The sequence below is a fragment of the Pararge aegeria genome, chromosome Z, assembly GCF_905163445.1.
Source record: "Pararge aegeria chromosome Z, ilParAegt1.1, whole genome shotgun sequence".
NCBI lineage: Eukaryota > Metazoa > Arthropoda > Insecta > Lepidoptera > Nymphalidae > Pararge > Pararge aegeria.
The window spans coordinates 23,080,795-23,099,308 of NC_053208.1; the positions used below are offsets into that span (position 1 = coordinate 23,080,795).

General features: G+C 36.4%; 2 protein-coding genes across 4 annotated transcripts in view; both read left to right on the forward strand.

Moving 5' to 3' along the window:
• The window catches only part of LOC120636346 (potassium voltage-gated channel protein Shaker), a 133,041-nt gene that overhangs the window by 36,701 nt on the left and 77,826 nt on the right, over positions 1-18,514 (forward strand). The gene's annotated exons all lie outside the window — the stretch shown is intronic.
• LOC120636347 (bombyxin A-1 homolog) lies at positions 3,601-4,101 on the forward strand. Its single transcript, XM_039907788.1, has one exon. The coding sequence runs from the start codon at positions 3,648-3,650 to the stop codon at positions 4,065-4,067; it is 420 nt and encodes a 139-aa protein (XP_039763722.1). The 5' UTR covers positions 3,601-3,647; the 3' UTR covers positions 4,068-4,101.

Here is an 18,514-nt window from a genome sequence, read left to right on the forward strand (position 1 = left end):
CATAACGCTTTTTTTCTTATGTGATGATTTATAACAGTTGACTGCTACCGCAACCTTTCTGGAACCAAAGTTCCTAGCTTGATAGGACCTTGGTTCCAAAAAGGAGTTGCAAGTTATCCATCAAGAAAACTCAAATCAAGCAATGGTATTACTAAACCGAAACACGAAATATAAAGTTAGTGTTGTTTGTCAGGTAAACGATACATATTATTATGTAGAATTCACACTATGAAATCATTTGACCAATCAGTCAGATGAAAGTAAAGATTCAGTCTGAAATGCGAGCACACCATCCTCGAAGTTAATTTCTTATACTCTCCTCTTCTCCCTTTCAGTGCTAATAAACTGTGGTAAAGGCTCCTACTAGAAAACAGTGAAAACAAGACCGTTAGTAAAATTATAATTTCTACAACAGCATTTGCCAAAACAGTAAGGTTGTGACCAACAGGTATAAAATGGACACCAAGTATACTTTAAAGTAATGTACATCCAAATTGCTAATATATTCGATAAAACCCGTTCTTTATAAACTTATACTGGCACACATTAAAACATCCTGTACCTACTAACTGCGCAATGGAAATTTAAAGCAGGCAAATTTATATCAGATTTATTTGTAACAGCGTTTTCATTGTTGCAATGTGTGCGAATTTCCATGTGATTTTAGCGTACACCTACGTAAGTAAAAACACATGATAATTCAAACTTACTCGTTTGTTTTTGTATCCAATTATGGAGGAGTACAAAAGGGATGGTTATATCTATCAAGCTAAAAGTAGTTACGTCATCCACAATTATGTTTTTATTTTCACATAAGGTGTCTCTACGTAGCATTCCGCGCATTTTGAAAATTCTAAACGGTGACCATGATTAGCAAAGATACAATAATAATAATTATAATTATATGGCATTATTTACATTCCTTACAATAAAATACCTTGCTAAATAGAATAGAGTTAAATATAATCCCATAAACTATCTGCAAACAATCACTGGCCATTGCTCAGTTTCTACGGGAAGTACGAGAAACCTACAAACACTTTTTTACATTGTAAGCATCAGTAGCAAAGTAGGGATGGCGCTTACGTTTTTCTTTTAGTCAACTATTAGTGAGCCTTTGACTGCAATCTCCCTGGTGGTAACCATTACATCGAACCATTACCGGCTCACTACAGGGCACGGGTCTACTCCCACAATAAGAAGGGCCTTAGTCCAACACGCTGGCCCTGTGCGGATTGATGGACTCCACTTACCTTTGAGAATATTAAGTAGAACTCTCAGGCATGCAGGTTTCCTCACGATGTTTTCCTTCACCGTCAAAGCAAGTGATTTTTTTTAATTCCTTAAAACGCACATAACTTAGAAAATTTAGGGTTCTAACCTATTAGGGATATGGCAGTTTAATAAATCCAAACCCAATATCGGATTTTACGCGGCAGAATGCTTAATCTTTTGGCATCATGTATTTGACGGTAGGGTGGTTACTAGCCACGGCAAAAGTCTAAACCTGACCAGAGGAAATTTTTGAAATTATATGTATCTAATTCCCGATTTAATCCGGGACATCTAGAAAAAGTTAAAAAATGCTATGCGTCCCTACAAGCTACGCCTTTTTGCACATCTCTAGTACATATACAGACAGCGGATTACAGGGGTCGCGTCAGATGGCGGCGAATGTAGTCGGCCACCACACTTGTTGTTAAGAGACACGTAGTTACTGGCCTACATTCCGAAGGCCTATGCAGGCAACACGCGTTGTGTTCGTGCAAATCTTTACACATTTATGTTTAATCTCTTAAGCCTAGCAATCGCGGTCACAGCTCCGCTATAACCTTTAGCTTATTTACTGCATACTGGAGTACGTACATCTTATAAGATTTTGGATGTTCGAATATTATCTATACTTATTATACATTTTTAGAAGCAAAAATAAAATCGTTGTGCAGTTTACTATAGGCCACGCTAAATTGCAAATTCATTCAAGGGCAATTGTTTATTATTTTTTAACAAATTACCGAATGAAATCTTTGAGTCTCTTAATAAGTTCAAAGTTTATATAAAACGTTTGCTTACAGAAAAATCCTATTATAATATTAAGGATGACTTAAACGAAAAAAGGCTTGGGTGTGAATTGCTCTAGCTTCATAGCTTAATATAAATTTACTGTGAGATAGGGATAGCAAAAATAAAAATTACCCGTTGCGCAGTTAGTAGGTACAGGATGTTTTAATGTGTGCCAGTATAAGTTTATAAAGAACGGGTTTTATCGAATATATTAGCAATTTGGATGTACATTACTAAGTTTGTTGTGGGCTCTTCTTAGACCAGGGCGCGTTTGGAACCCTCGTAGCTTAAGATTTAAGTTGGCGAACGAAGTTCTCACCATCCCCTTACAATTATGTTAACAAATATCTATGAACGCTTCATAAGTGCCTGTGATAGGCCTACATGAATAAAGAGATTTTGAATTTTGAATTTTACATTTTTGAATTTCAAGTAGTATCAAAGGGTGGTAGCCTAGTGGGCAGGTATTCGGTCTCCCTGTTAGAGCCTTCGAGTTCGATCCCCGGCAGACACCTCTTACTTTTCACAGCTATGCATGTTTTCAATTGAAACAATAAAAATATTGCGTGTTCTAACGGTGAAGGGAAACGCAGTTTGGAAACATAAATGTCTGCATGCATAGCGTCTCCAAATTCATGTTGATTCTACTAGTCCGCACTTGGCCAGCGCGGTGGACTTTGGCCTAAAACCATCTCATTGTAAGAGGAGATGGGGTGATGACGATAACGATTATTAGATCTTTTTGAACTCATCCCACGCTGTGTATGGGGCTGGATCTGGTTCTTCAGTTTCTTTTATCCACTTCAAATTCACCCCGGGTCACGGGCTTATCTGGTGGCAAATGATGATACAATCTAAGATGAATGAATGAATATACTTTTACTGCACACCAAAAGTACATAAAAAAGTAAGACATAACAACGTATACAATTTGGCGGCCTCATCGCGATAAGACCGCTAAATAAAGATGGTAGCATACTAACCTGTTAGCGGTATGGTAGTTACAATAAACCCACCCCTACACGGTTTGCACGCGGCATCGTACCATAACGTTAATACGCTTGGCTGTACCGCTTGGTTGGTAGGGCGGTAGCTAGCAACTGTGCAGCCTCCCACTAGACAAAAATGTATTCTGTATGTTCAGTGCAAGACATACATTGCGCCCAACATCATCACAGCTGTCTACACATTGTTTTAGATTGAGCCGAATTTCAAAAGCCGAATGTAAAAGCTGAAATATAAACTTATTTATTTTTGAATATAAACGCCTACCTAAGCTTGTAAACGTTTCATTGCCTGCATAACTTTAATTCTAGTGAAAAGGTCAACAAGAATAGACGTCATACAGTCGCTTTTAATTAGAAAACACTTAACCGCCCCACGCAAATATTCATCCATGTGTGATAATATGTCAAATACCTCACCGAGTATTCAGGTTCCATTAGTATCCCCCGACCTTATTGAATATTAATGATCTAAATCAAGGTATAAAAGCCGCGGAAATTTCTCCTAAGATCACAGTCCGAATAACGCATCCTTTCGAAGAGCAGATCCGTATTACACTACAGTAAAGCAGTTTAAAAATGTACAAAATGAAGATCAAGACTTTGGTAATCCTTGCCATAATCGCGTCAATGTACGTAACTTCTGAAGCTCAGTTACAAAAATACTGCGGTAGACGCCTCGCCATGGCTATGGCTCTGGTGTGTGACGAATCGTCTATGCTGGAGAAGAGGTCCTTGGATTACATGAATTCAGCAAGCGACTCAGAAGATTACATGAATTTAGCAAACGACTCAGAAATTTACGAAGACCAAGTAGAAAAGCGGTGCCCCCACGAGGATGACATGGATGAGTACGCATTTTCGGTCGCTGAATATGACTATGAATGGCCGTTGATCACACCACGTGAAGCAAAACGCATGGGAAGGGGTAAGAGGCAGATAGTCAGCGAATGCTGCGACAAACCATGCTCTGTTGATGAACTGAAAACCTACTGTTGATTCCGATTTCGGAAAAACTTAAAATTGTATCTTATCCACCAATGTAATCCACTCATATTTAAACAATAAAGCATGCAAGTTATAACAGTTTGTTTTAATCTGCGCGTTGTTTTAACTACGTGAATGTACTGTAGTTACTATGTTGCTCCCAGCCATGAAGTAGATAGTAAAACTTTGCACACAGATAGTTTAAATGTAACTTATAGGGCATCCTATGAGTAGGTACGTAAGCATACGCAATGCAAATGTATAGATGCGCAATTTGGCGTTAACATTTAACATCTGATGCCTAATTACTATAGGTGTAGGCGCTAGTGCTAATGGCAAGTGATTAGTAAAATGAGTGTGTAAACGGACACGCTGGTCCCGGTTTATTTACATTTGACACTTGCCACATGTGCAAGTATATATTTAACATATCAAGCGTTAATATTTATCGAAATTGCGCAAATTACTGCGTCCAATTTTATGTTAACGTGATTCTTGCACTTTTCACTTGCAACTTGATAATGTTCAAATCAGCCCTTAAATATAAAGATATAAAAAGAGCGTAGCGCTGCCCTACGTGGATCCGCGATATAATGAATAGTCTTTGCGATTTAATATTACTGATTTTAAAAAACAAAGTTGGTTGGTTATAATGACCCACCTTCCTGACTGTAAGGGAAAAAACATGGTTTTTAAACAGCGTAATACTTCTCACGTCCTACAAAGTGCCGCCTTATTTGCAGCAACCTGCGCGTAGGTGTTAAGCCTCACAGGCCTGTAATTACCTACCGCTTATGACTATAATATCATAATAAATAAATAAATAAAAAAGCGTTTATTTCTTAAACGTATTACAATTATATTTTACATATTTTTACTACAAATAACTTTACATTTACGTTTAAGTCGCCTCTACGGCGTAGGCCTCCCCCAAGTCTCGCCAAAGTTTTCTGTCGCGAGCCTTTCGCATCCAATCCGGCCCACACCTCTGATGGAAAATATCTCGCCACCTCTTTCTTGGTTGCCCTCTTTTCCTGGTTTCATTTCTTGGAACCCACTCAGTCACTTTTTTGGTCCATCTCTCTGGTTGCAACCGGCAAAACAAGCTCTTAAATCTGCTTTTTTTACAAGCGAAATAATTGTTTACAAGCGAAGCCGCGGGCTGGTTTGCTATGGAAAAGGACATGTATTTTCTATACCAATCTCTTAAATAGTTCCCGTGGTAGGATTAAAAATTGTTAACGAGCGAAGCTCTAGACCCAATTCTGAAGTCCCCACAGGCGAGGTCGCGCGCAGAAGCTAGTAGGCTACAAAATAAAATAACACAACTTTAGATTTTCAATTACAAATAAACCGTATAATTTTACTAGTTCAAATTTTTTTATTTCTCAAAAAGTTAGCCCGCTCTAACCTGGTGGTTAGAGCGGGATAACCTGGTTAGGAGTATATTGCAGTTATATTAATCCCATAACCCTAATCGGTGTCTACAGGACCAGAACACTAAAAGCTTGCGGCACATCTTTTTTAGTAGGGTGGCCACGCCCAAAGCCTGGGACCCACACCAGAGAAAATTCGGAAATTATTGTTTCTCGAACTTTACCTGCCGAAGATCGAAATCCACACAGTAGTTTGATGCGTAAAGTTGTTTGATACGAATAAAAAATAGGCCAATCTCACTAAACAGCTCCTTGCTATTTTGGTTAACTTATGACTTATTTTCCGAAAGCGGTGATAGCGCATTGGGTAGGAGCATACACCTCTAACTTTTAAGTTATGAGCATTTCAAGTAATTAAAATATTATTTACATTGAAGTGATGGAAAACATCGGCAGGAACCCTGCATGGCTGAGAGAATTTTCTGGAACAGCCCATAGTTAGGAAATTGGCGGGGCAACCCTCCTGCCCCGTAGAGCTCGTAAAAACCGTCGGTCTCAGTTATTACAATAACTTGCGATAGTAATCGTTAAAGCCCACCATCCCGCATTGGAGCTGCGTAGTGGATCTATACTCTAAAACCGTCTCACATATCAGAGAGCCAATGCCCAGCAGCGGGACGTTAAAACGCAGCCCGTATATAGTGGTGATAGATACAACAAAAAAAAAACTGAACAATAGCAATTGTATTTCACTGAACTAGTAATTTACAGAACGAATAAATAAAATAGAAGTGCCTCTTTTATATTAAAAGCCGATTTAAAGAGTAATTGTTTTAACGATAGCCTTAACCATCCATATGTTTTAAAATGTTTTTTTTTGTTCGGGTTTCTCAGAATTCTGTTTTGTACACTAATAGTTTTCTACATGGCTTTTACAATTTTAGGGGATAGCTTGATAAAACATAGATTTGTTTTATATTTTAAGATTTGTGTGTTTTTAGACCCCTAAATTTTAGTCAAACGAGATTTCATCATTGTTCTTTAGTTCCGCTTCCAGCGCCAAAATGTGAAGAAATTTTGACGACATCATCAATTACAGATAAAAACAAATAATTTAGGTCAGTGGTTCAAGTTAACTGAATTTCACCTAACTTTGTAAGGCAGGTTAAGAAATTTATAAGAAAAGTTCTGGTCTACTCTTTAGCAAGTGACGAACTGACTTTGACGTAACTTTACAATTAAGAATTCTAGGCTATTTAACCTTTTGAAAAAGATAAACAGAAATTCTGTTATAATGTTAACGTGAACCTAGTGCTGTAGATTCAGGAATAATATTTTATGAGCAATAAAAAGGAGCGGCGATAGCCAAGTGGTTAGAACTTCAGCTTTACTTTCGGGGGGCTGAGTAAAAAACTCAGCACGCAGATTTTAGTTATGTGCGTTTAAAGCAAATAAAATGTCACTTGCTTCCGAGACAGAAAACCTGCTTGAGAGCTCTCAAAGGCGTGTGGTGTCCGGTAACCCAAACAGAGCCAGCGTGGTGGTCTATGGTCTATACCCTCCTCATTGTGAGAGGAGAACCGTACCCTGACCTGCGTCGGTATTGAGTTTATATTATGATGATGAAGATTATGGCCAATATATGTGGGTTGTAAACGTACGGGGAATGGGATCTTATAATATAAGATACCAACTATTTTGATACGATTCCTTTAATAAATAATCTATTTGCGTGATTGTTCGGGTCGATCGCCAAGTTTATAATGACATACAATATCGGATTCACATTATTCATTACTAATCATAAACATTGACCGTCTTATGGAATCTCCTAGTGTGCAACAAATCTTGTTACAATAGTGTTGTTAACAATTTTAGCATCGATATTATCGAGTGTACTCATAAATGTAAAAAAAAATTAGCGGTGCAATCTTTGGGGACTGCTGATGGAAGTGAAAATTAAATCTATGTGCCTATATACAGTATACCTATAGCTCTTGGAAAGTGTCCAGTGACCTCCACTCAAAAAACCAAAGCACTCAGCACTACAAAATGGAAAACGTCAAACCCTTAATCCTACGAAGCCTTAGCGGTTCATATCATCGGAATCATATAACAAGTATTAAAGTAAAAAAAGGATCCGTGCTTCTTTATAGGTTGCCAATTTTTTTAAGTCAACTTATTATAGATACGTATACTCGAATATTTCCGTTGGCAAATGTATTCTAGCAATACATCACTAGTATAATTATTTACGTCCAATCTTGAGAACTACCACTCATGAGTCAGATATCTGTATCTCAAATTCAATTTTAAATCGATACGCATAACACAATCTGAGTAAAAGTGTCGATAGATTAAAATAACGATAGAGAATTATGAGAATTGTTTTATTTTTGTAATCTTGTAAAATTAATAGCCCTGGTATACTATATATATAACCGAACCTATATAATATACGTAATATACCTGGTATATAACTTTATATAACATTATTTTATAGTTTAAAAACTGTTATAAGAGAATAATGAGCTTTCATAAACTTCCACTACCAGCACTCTGCTGAGCAAAGTATTTGCTTTCAATAGAAAAAGGGCTCAGGTTACCTAACTGCAACTCTTACGTAACGTTTCAGGCGCACTAAAATGGTATTATGTAAAAAATATTTAATAAGTCTTCTAATATATTAGAAAGCAAATTACTAAAATACTCGCTTTGTTTCCATACCTATACGTAAACCACATAAAGCGTATCGAAATACAACGTGTAAATAAAAACCGAAATAATACTCTACAGGCTTTCGAGATACGTGATGTCTGTGAGCCTTATCTGTGAAACCGAAAACCTAATAGTTTTTGAGTAAACCACTGCCATAGTTTTACTTAAATAAACCAGATGTAGCCCTAACATCACATGCAAAATTATAATCATGTGACTCGTGTCATTTTATTAAATACACGTCGCGTAGCGTAGGCACTATGCTCGTGTCGGTCTTTTATCTTCAATAGGGTTGTCATAAGTAAACACTTACAATGTTTTAAATTCGTTTGTATGAAAAAATCAATAGGATTCTTTTGATTAGATATTTTTACAGGGTGATTCATTTTGAAATATCATCCTTTAATATTATCTTGTAATTCTGTTACACGTTGTATATTATCATAGGAGTAAATTATTTTATTCGTCCGACATTCAATGCGACTTAATAACAAAACGCAGTGAAGTTGTGTTATTTTATTACGACCACCCAGAAACAACCATTGTCAGTTTTCTTTATATTCGCTAAAATAGTTCTAGCAATCTTATTGCTTGCACGCTGGCAAGTGGTTATGAAGTCTTATGGTAACGGGCAGTTATAGTAAACACACCCTTAATTGGTTTCTACGCGACATAGCACCGGAATGCTAATCACATAGTGGCACGTCCTTATAAGTATACTAGGAAGGATCGAATTTGAAATAGGTTTGGATTATTCTTGGTATTTTGTTTTTAAACTTTCTTAAGCCGGACGACTACCGACATTCAAAAACAACAACAACATATTTTTAACTTTGGTATAACTACATATCGTTGGCCTGGCATAGAAAACTAAAATATTTATATTTAAGAAAAACTTACTGTCATCGCCTAACAGTGTGTTGGTGATAATGTAAATACAGATCGGTGCACTGATTATACACTATTACATTACCATGAGATTTTAGGTCATTGCATTTCACTACCATCTCGATACCAACATTGAATCTCAAAATGCAGCTTTACCTAAATTGCAAGTGGGCAAAAGGATTTTGAAATGAGACAACTTCACCGTACGGGCTTTGAATAAAAGAGTGCCGGCTTTGAACACGTAAGAACCAATCATCAACTCATATCGGCTTATCTCAAAGAGAGCTCAAGGGCCTTACCTGAATCAAGTTAGGTAGATAATGAAAATAACGGTGACGTCGTCTTCCTCACCTATCACGTAACGTACAGACACCATCATCACATTTTCCTGAAAGAAAATAACAAATATACAACAAACATTCCACAGTGGGGAATTGTCACAGTATAAAAGGGCCAGAGTTCGGATCACTTTCAGCACGCACCTTTAACTTCATCACGTTACGTTTGCTTTAATGACGAAGGAAAAAATCGTGAGGATCCCGCGTACCTGAAAGTTCTCCAAAACGTTCTCAAAGGCGTGTGAAGTTCACTAATCCGCATTTGGCCAGCTTGGTGTACTTCGGCCGAAACCCTTCTCATTCTGGAAGGAGACCTTTGCCCAGTAGTAATGGGCCGGTAATGCTTTGATATTTTGATGAACCACGGCACTTAGAGGCACGTATAAAATTGGTATATTTAGAGAAGCTGTTTAACGAAGACAAAGATATTTAACGGCTGGAACAAGTAAAGTTTCTAGGCCTTGAGAAACAATAAAGTGTATAGAGCACAATGGTGCATAGCGGTGTCAAGTTATGTTTGTAACACCACACGATAAGTGCAACCTTCATGATAGCAGTTAGGTATTTGTAAATTTAAATATTTAACTAATATTCGATGTGAGTTATGAAGGCCAGGCTAAACAACCAGTGCCAGTCACTGGCAAAGCCCTTGAGTCAAGACTACGTTTTGGCAAGCATAGTGCAGTGTGCTCAACACTTATTAATGTCGAATGACGAGATTTATTTGTACATTATTCTAGTCCAGCGATCTGATCCAGCGTTGTTTTGATGGAATAATGTAAACAGTTTAAATTTCAGTACACTGGAAAAGTGATAATATTGGTTCATTCCACTGTATCGTTCAGCATTTAAGAATGAATTGCAGCATTACGAATTTTATAATAATGTAGACGCTGCCATCCCTTGCATATCAGTAGAATTAATTTGTTTAGGATACTGGTAGCTTCAAGTTAACTTTTAGACACTGATGGAAATCCTTCCACCACCGTACATGTTCACAGTACTTCCCTAGTTCTAAACTGACATAATTTTCACTGGTAGAGCTCGCTTATAGTTAATGATTTCGGGGAAGTCATGATTGTGGAAGTCATGAATATGTTTAAAGAAGAAAAATGTGCTAAAATGAATTTACTTCCATTTACACAGCACCGCCATTTTTACGGTTTACACGAGATAAATGCACAGGTTAACAAAAATCACTTTCAGGTCATCAAGCTGGAAATTTTCAACCGTTTTGCAACCACCAACATTACCACCATACCACTAATTTCACCTAAATATACTCTAGAGGTCTTTTTAGATCCTGCAATGTGCGTTTTACGTGCCTTTTATGCTTGGGCCAGCGGGATCTGAGGGCTAAACCAATTCTAAAGTATCATTCCAGTTTTGCACTAAAAACCGTTGACTTCTCTTTTTGAGAATAGAGATCATTGACCGCATCTCAACTAGCTATATGAAAATGAAAAAAGAGCTACGGGTTTTAATTTTTGAGTGCGGCAGACTTAATCCCGAAAACTACTAACTACTATAGCTATGCTTATTTCTGCTTAGCTGCACTCCCGGACGAGCTCTGTTTAAAAAAGCTCTTACTAGCAAATCCTAATAAGTGGCTTCTGCCGTTGCTACCTTACTTTACCTACCACCCTACCGACAAAAACGTGCCGCTAAGCGATTTAGCGTTCTGGTACGAAGTCGTGTGGAAATCGGTTTAATATATCCTAAAAGGTTAGCCCGTTACCATCTTAGGCTAACTTGTAGTGGAATAAAAGAAATATATTCTCAAACATAACGTAAAAAATGACTTCTGTAGCGTTCGAAGACGCAACGAAAAATTCACTTAATACATGAAGCTGTTATATTACCCGTCTATAAAGGCTTATATAATCTTAAGGATGTTATATAATAGTTGCGATAGCATATTCTAGTCGATTACGCTTTGAAACTACTTTGACCTAATTTGGTAATTGGATGGGCGACAAATTTTTGATATCCGTATTTGAGAGTTGGGTTAACGGGTTAATGCACTGCATCAGATACAATTTTGCGGTCTAGAACATTATATTTATTCAAAGATCTAGAACTTTATTGTAATAATAATAATAAAGTTCTAGATCTAAAACTTAATAATAAGTCAAAGATTTACCAGCACAATAAAAGTGAGATATCAAAATGGTCCAGACGTGATATATGGATGTGTATCGCCTTGCAAAGAAACTAATGTCGTTACTCAAACGATCGTAAAATTGACAGTCAGCAAAAACTTGGATGGAAGGCACTGCATCTTTCACTGTTGTTGACGTAACAAAAAAGCTTTTGGCAACCATGAGGATGCAATGTATCATCTTCATCATCATCATATCAACCTATTACCGGCCCTCTACAGGGCACGGATCTCCTTTCACAATGTGAAGGGGCTAGAGACGTAATCCACCACGCTGGCCCAGTGCAGATTGGTTTACTATAATACCTTTGAGAACATTATCCATAATATTCCAGAATTCTTCAATTAATTCTTAACTCTCCAGAATTCTCAGGCATGCAGGTTTCGTGACGATATTTTAGGGAAAAGGGGCAGATCATCGGGGCAAGGGGCGGCAGCCACATAGGTCATTGGAAAAAGACGCAGAAAGATCAAGAGTGGGGGAGGGGTTGTACTCGCAAATATAATCGGGGAAAGAGGGCGGTTACAGAGATCATCATTGCAAAAAGATCTTTTAATGATACTTAAAAGGTACAGCAACATAGGTGGTATGAAAGTACAACCAGCGTGTATTTGAGTGGGTGTTCTTATTTTAATTGCTAAACGCACATAACTTAGTAAAGTTGCGTGCATGCGTGCCTGAGGTTGAACCTCCTCTTCCCGCGGATGACGTATGAGGGGACTAAGGGAAGCAGCGCTCTCTGTGTTACTACTACAATCTACTACGATCACTAACCCATCTACCCTTGGAAGAGACCTTTAGGCACACTTTAAAAGAAAACGATCAAGGTATACAATGCAATTTAAGCATTATTATTTATTTTCAAAGTGATGCTACTAAAACATTAAACATTTAGAGCATGCAAATTTTAATATAAAAACTTTAAATAAGAGCTTTAAAGAAAAATTCATTTTATACCGCTATTATAGAGTTTTCATGTAAATCTACTCTTCATTAATAAACCTGTCTTCTTGTCAGTATTTAATTATTTTCCCTCCATTATTAGGAATGTAAGGTAATATCACAGTAAAGTATCATCAATATAAAATTATACTGCCGAGTAAAAAAATCCGTTACATGATATGTAATTTCTATGCCATAGAGACATTTATTTTTACATAGTAAGTAATTTCAATGTCAGAACAAAACAACTCCAACGGTGTTATTAGATAAATGAATACTGGGAACTAGAACCATTTACCAGTTGCACCATTTGTTACTTTCTCACATTATTATTTTATAATAATTGACGTCATTAGTAAACTCTGTCATGAAGAAAATGTCGTAGAAATGCGACTTTGAGAAATGCAGCTAAATGTAGTTTCGATGTCAATAATCATTAGCAGAGTTTATCAATCGCACAGTAAGTACCTTACGGAATAAAAACTTTACCTACTGGTATGTATGGCTTTTTAAATAAGTACCTAATAAAAACGTATAAATTGTACCGTGCGTTTGGCTAATTTGCTTAATTTTCTAAAATAATCTCTCGCATTATTTGATGATTATTATTGGTTTTGAATTACAAAATGAAATAAAAATAATTGCACAGATAAAAATCTCTTTTCTGAAAACAATTTAAAATTAAAAAAATAATGGACTTCATGTGTATTGTTTTTTATTTATGTCAGACTTCAACTGTATGAATAAGATAAGCTAGTAGTAGCTTTAGGCGTCGATTTTAAACATTTCTCAATGAAAACTTGAGGTGATAAGCGTGACGGTAGATATTTCCAAGGACGCAGCCTCACCCCACTGTATGATTCTTTACCTTAATGTATGTGTTGATGACGTTTACCTTTCATCAATTATTATTAGAGCAGTCGCATTTATAGAACATTACTTGAACAAAGGAACTAAGGCCATTAGTAAAAACAAACAATGGCTCGGTATCCACGTGTTGGTTTTATTAAAAATTATTCTATTGAACTTTTAATGGAATATTAATAAAAACCGTAGCTGAAAATTGTTATTTAATTTATCGCATGTAAGTCATTCATTCTTCATCATCCTCATCAGTCTACTTTCCACTGTTTATTTCATTTCGTTTCATTACCGCTGAACATAGCCCTCCTCTCTCATAGGAGATAGAATTTTACTGTAATCAGTGCAAGCCAAGCCACTCGGTGCAATATCGACCCCCCCTTCGTTGTGAACTAAAATAGAAGCCTTAAGTTTCAGTGATCAAGAGGACAAATTATAGCTATGTAGGTATACTAAAGCTTATAGCTTACAAAGTAATGGTTGGTTGGTACACTAATTGACACACTAATGCCCGTTTTCACTAAACCAAGGAAACGCTTAAATAGGATGCCTAATGATTTGGGTTATGCGTAGAGAAAAAAACGTATCACCAACTCTTAAATTCCCTTACCTTGGAATGTTCTTTGATTAGGCGTTACTTACTTAGTCATTGTTTTGTTCACCGTTAGTGAAAACGGGCATTACTCATCTACAAAATTAAAATACTTCTAGAAAATTCTAATTTGAAATCTGTTAGTGCTTAGCCCAAAGTGCCAGTCCTATTTTCTTTGCGGTTAGTAAATTCACGTCTTACTACTACTTACTACTACTACTGAGGTGGTAGTTTTTGAAGTTATGCTTCTTTTGAACAATTGATGAATTCCTTAACAAGAAGCTGGCCACTCCGCTCCCATCTCTCACAAAACAGAAAAAATCTTATGATTGTTTAACTTTAAAATGATGTTGGAAAAGAGCAATCTGCTGAGTTTCTTGCCGGCTCTTCTCAGTGAAATCTGCCTTCCAAACCGGTGGTAGAGTCACTAGGAGCAAACTGACTTGACGTTTCAAAAGTGCTTATAAATAAGGCCTACTTGAAATAAATGAATTATGAATTTAATTTATTTTTTATTTTGGTGCATCAGGAAAAAATGAGAATATATTTTTACATGCACGCGCACACGTCGTCAGAATAAACCGTCACCCTCAATTTAGCTTTAGTCAAACCAAAACCAAGTTTTAGTGTACCAAATTTTCAAATTTTAATGTTAAGTGAATCTTGGTGGTCCGATAATGCGCTACAAAAAAATTTTCTTATTTTTTTCCACAAACGTAGAATAAGGCGAAAGATATCTTGTTACGCAAAAAAAAAAAAGTATAACTGCTAACGCAAATACAAAAGTACACACACGTTTTTTTTTTGTTGTATTACATACGCCATGTAGCCAGATCATAATATAAATTTCCATCAAAGCCACTGAAAAATACTAGCAGATACAAGGAATCTGAGAAAAACAGATTAATCGATTGGGTTTTGGCATATTTTTATCCGTTTTATATCAAATCCTTGGGAATGCGTCTGTAGGTGGAATAGCCATTTTGGCTTACAACGGGTAAGATTGTAATCTTTTAATCGTAAGTTCTGCCTCCCCGAGCACCCAGTTGTACCCTGATGATAAACGATGACAAATCAGACAAATTAATAACTATTCAATGCCATTATAATAACACTGTTATCAATAAATAACCAATTTGTAATCTATTATCTTGTAATGCAACCCATCGAACCAAAATGAGGTTAACGAATGTTCATTAGAGCGGCAAGTATTGTATTGGAGCTATATCTGCGCCGCGAACAATGTGTATATCGTAGGATAATTGGACAGATCGAGCCTTTGCGAGAACCTAGAAATATTGCGAAGGAAATAATCATCGGACATGAAGAAATAATTTATGTGATTGCCTACGGGAACTAAAAAGTTTACAATTTCAGGCTTTACCCACACAATTTAAGAAGAGTTACGACATAATGTTTAATGCAATTAAAATAAATACATGTCAAAAAAAAATTTAAAAAAAATTAAAAAAGAAAATATATAACTAAATTAAATCGAATCCAAATAAACCAATTCAAAAATCAAATTTAAATAAAAAGAAGAATGAGGACAATCCCTTAATAATGTTCACAAAGACGTGTGAAATGTACCCACCCGTTTTTTTATAGTTATATTCGACGGACCCAGCACATTAATGGGTAGGCCATTGGTAAGTGTATATATATATAACATCAACTATAAACAGAGCAACATTTCACAGGGCATGCAAGGTACCGCCCTGTGTCCATCATTTTGAAACGTAGGTGTTAAGCCTCAATGAGCCTGACATTACGCCGACAACCACGCCCTTCAACCCGGAACACGGCATTGAAACAATGCTGTTTTGCAGCAGGAATAAGCATGGTTATAATAGTGCATCCCCGAACGAGCTCTGTCACATAAAGCTCTACTACTACTACACGATGGCCAGCATGTCCAGTGAGCAAATCCCAAACCCTACTCATATTGAGAGAAAACTCGCACCTTGTGCAAAATCTAAAGTTTGATGATCGGAATACATAGTAGTAGTAGCACAGAGGACGCTGCTTCCCCTTTTCCGTTATACTCTCTTAGTCGCGAAGAGATTCTCGATCTGATTGCATGTTTGCAGGTTGACAAAAATTGCCATACCCCCGAGCTCTAATCTAAAATCCTATGATGACAGGTATAATTTAATCTGCTCCTTTCCTGCTCTTTATTGTAAAGAAAAAGATTATTGAATAGATTGACAATCACATCGGGTGTTATATTAGGAATTTGCGCATCAATCTAGGGTTTTTCGCAAAAGTTTGATGTCTCCTTAGTGACCTACTACATATACATGGATCTGGATTAAGCAAATAATATTTAGTTCAAAAAGAAACTATTTCCCTTTCTTGTCCCTTTCTTAAAGTTATTAAAATTGGATGACATAAAGCCTACGTTAACCGACTTGAAGGTTAATTAGTATGTAAAACTACTCATTACAAGTTCCTAGAATCGACTTTCAGATCAGTAAAAAAATATATTAGGAGTTTTTTTGGCGTTTTTATCTCAAAAAAATTAGCATTAGTATGATAAGAGTTATCGCTCGGACACGTTAAATATTACGAACATTAATATTAAATGCAAAAGTGTTTCCGTTTGTTTGTATCATTCCGCACCGATTACGATGAAATTTGCTTATAGCAATACATAGCTTCCTTTCTAGATGAACCTGGAATTTTTATGTGGGAAATATTCCCAAAGGAATTTAAAGGAATCCTTTGGTTACAAATGCTCCACCTTATAGCAAACCCGATTTTGTCAAAACTTTGTATAGGGATAGCGTGATAACACATAGATTGTTGTATTTTTCATCCCGGGAGAACGAACGATTCCCGGGATTTTTAAAACTCCGCATAAACGCAGACGTAGTGTTGGTTAAAAGCTTGTTTAATATATTTACGTATTCATAGACGAGTATGTAACTAGCGATTGGCATTTACAACTTCGTATCGCTAGATCATGTTGAAAAAATACTTTATATTTTTTTTTTGTTAAAGAACAACAGAATATTTTTTATGTCTAAGAATCTTTATTAATTCTAAAGTAATATATTAAAAAAGAATAATAATAACGAAATAACGGAACACTTTTATAGAAATAGAAAATATGACACAGTTTTGTATTTGATTGCGCAACAATCCACACGATCGTGGGAGGAAACACGTACATCATAAATATTTCTAACCAACAGGGCTCTGCGGTTCCTAGCAGCTTCAGTGAAAAAGTCAATTGTAAATTTTCAGTGCTCAATACACTGTAAACTTTTCAGTAAACAATATTCAGTAAAAAATATATTGTAAACTTTCTAAATAAACGGGCTATCTGCCGCAAAAACATTTACTCCAATGGGACTGATAGTTTCAGAGTTTAGCAGTTTTTGCGAGGCATACAAATTCAAATAATTGCAACGTATTTCTGTATTAGATTTCCTTCTTACGAAAATTGAGCGTTCTTGTCGATAAAAAGTTCACCGGGTCATCTAGTTTAAAAATAAATGTAGGTTCCAGCAATTCTTTATTATTTTTGTAACTTGTCTTTTGAACAGAAGATAAGTGGAACATTTAACACTTAATTATCACGAATATCGAATCAAAATATATATTCGATATGGAAGCGGTGATAGCGCATTGGGTAGGAGCTCGACTTCACTTTCGGGGGCCGAGTTCGAATCCCTCCTCTAACTTTTCTAAGTTATGTGCGTTTTAAGTAATTAAAATATCACTTGTTTCATTGTAGAAGGAAAACATCGTGAGGAAACCTGCATGCCTGAGAGTCCTACTTAATGTTCTCAGAGGTGTGTGGAGTCCACCAATCCGCACTGGGTCAGCGTGGTGGACTACGGCCTTAACCCCTTCTCATTGTGGGAGGAAACCGTGCTCTGTATTGGGCCCGTAATAGGTTGATGTGATGATGATGATTGTGAACACGAATACATCTACGAATTTAAGATTTGCCAATCATGAAAATAATCTACGTGTTACAATCTTCGGAAAAACAAAAACAGACATGTGAAAGCGTGAAAGCACATGTCTCACATGTTTGCCCACTTGCTACCTTTCCTTTGACGTGCTGACGAGTTTTCGCTATTGCGAAGTAGGACATATAAAGTGAATCTGGAACATGTATGGAATAGTAGTTTGCCAAATTTGATTTACATGCCAAATGCCGGCCTACTGCTTTGTTAAGAGCCTTTATAGAGCCTGTGAAATATGAACTTGCACGTTGTCTGATTTGATATATTTCTCAAATCAATTTCGAGCGTTGCTTCTATTACTTCAAATAAATAAATTTAATTGTTACTAACACGTAGTAGCAAATAACCATTTAAATACACCTGTCTGTCTGAATTAAATTAATCACTATTTATTTTATTAATTAAATCATCTTGTAGTCCAAATATCTTCTCAATTATTTAAGAAAAAAAAATAAGCTTAGACAGCATACATTCCAAGTTGTTGTCGACCCTCACTGGAAGAGGTCAGTGGGTCTATGCTCTAACCCTCTTTCTCCTATCACAGAGGAGGCCCACGTTTAGCAACGGCTAGCACTTATCCCCGGGGAAAGGATAAAAAATTA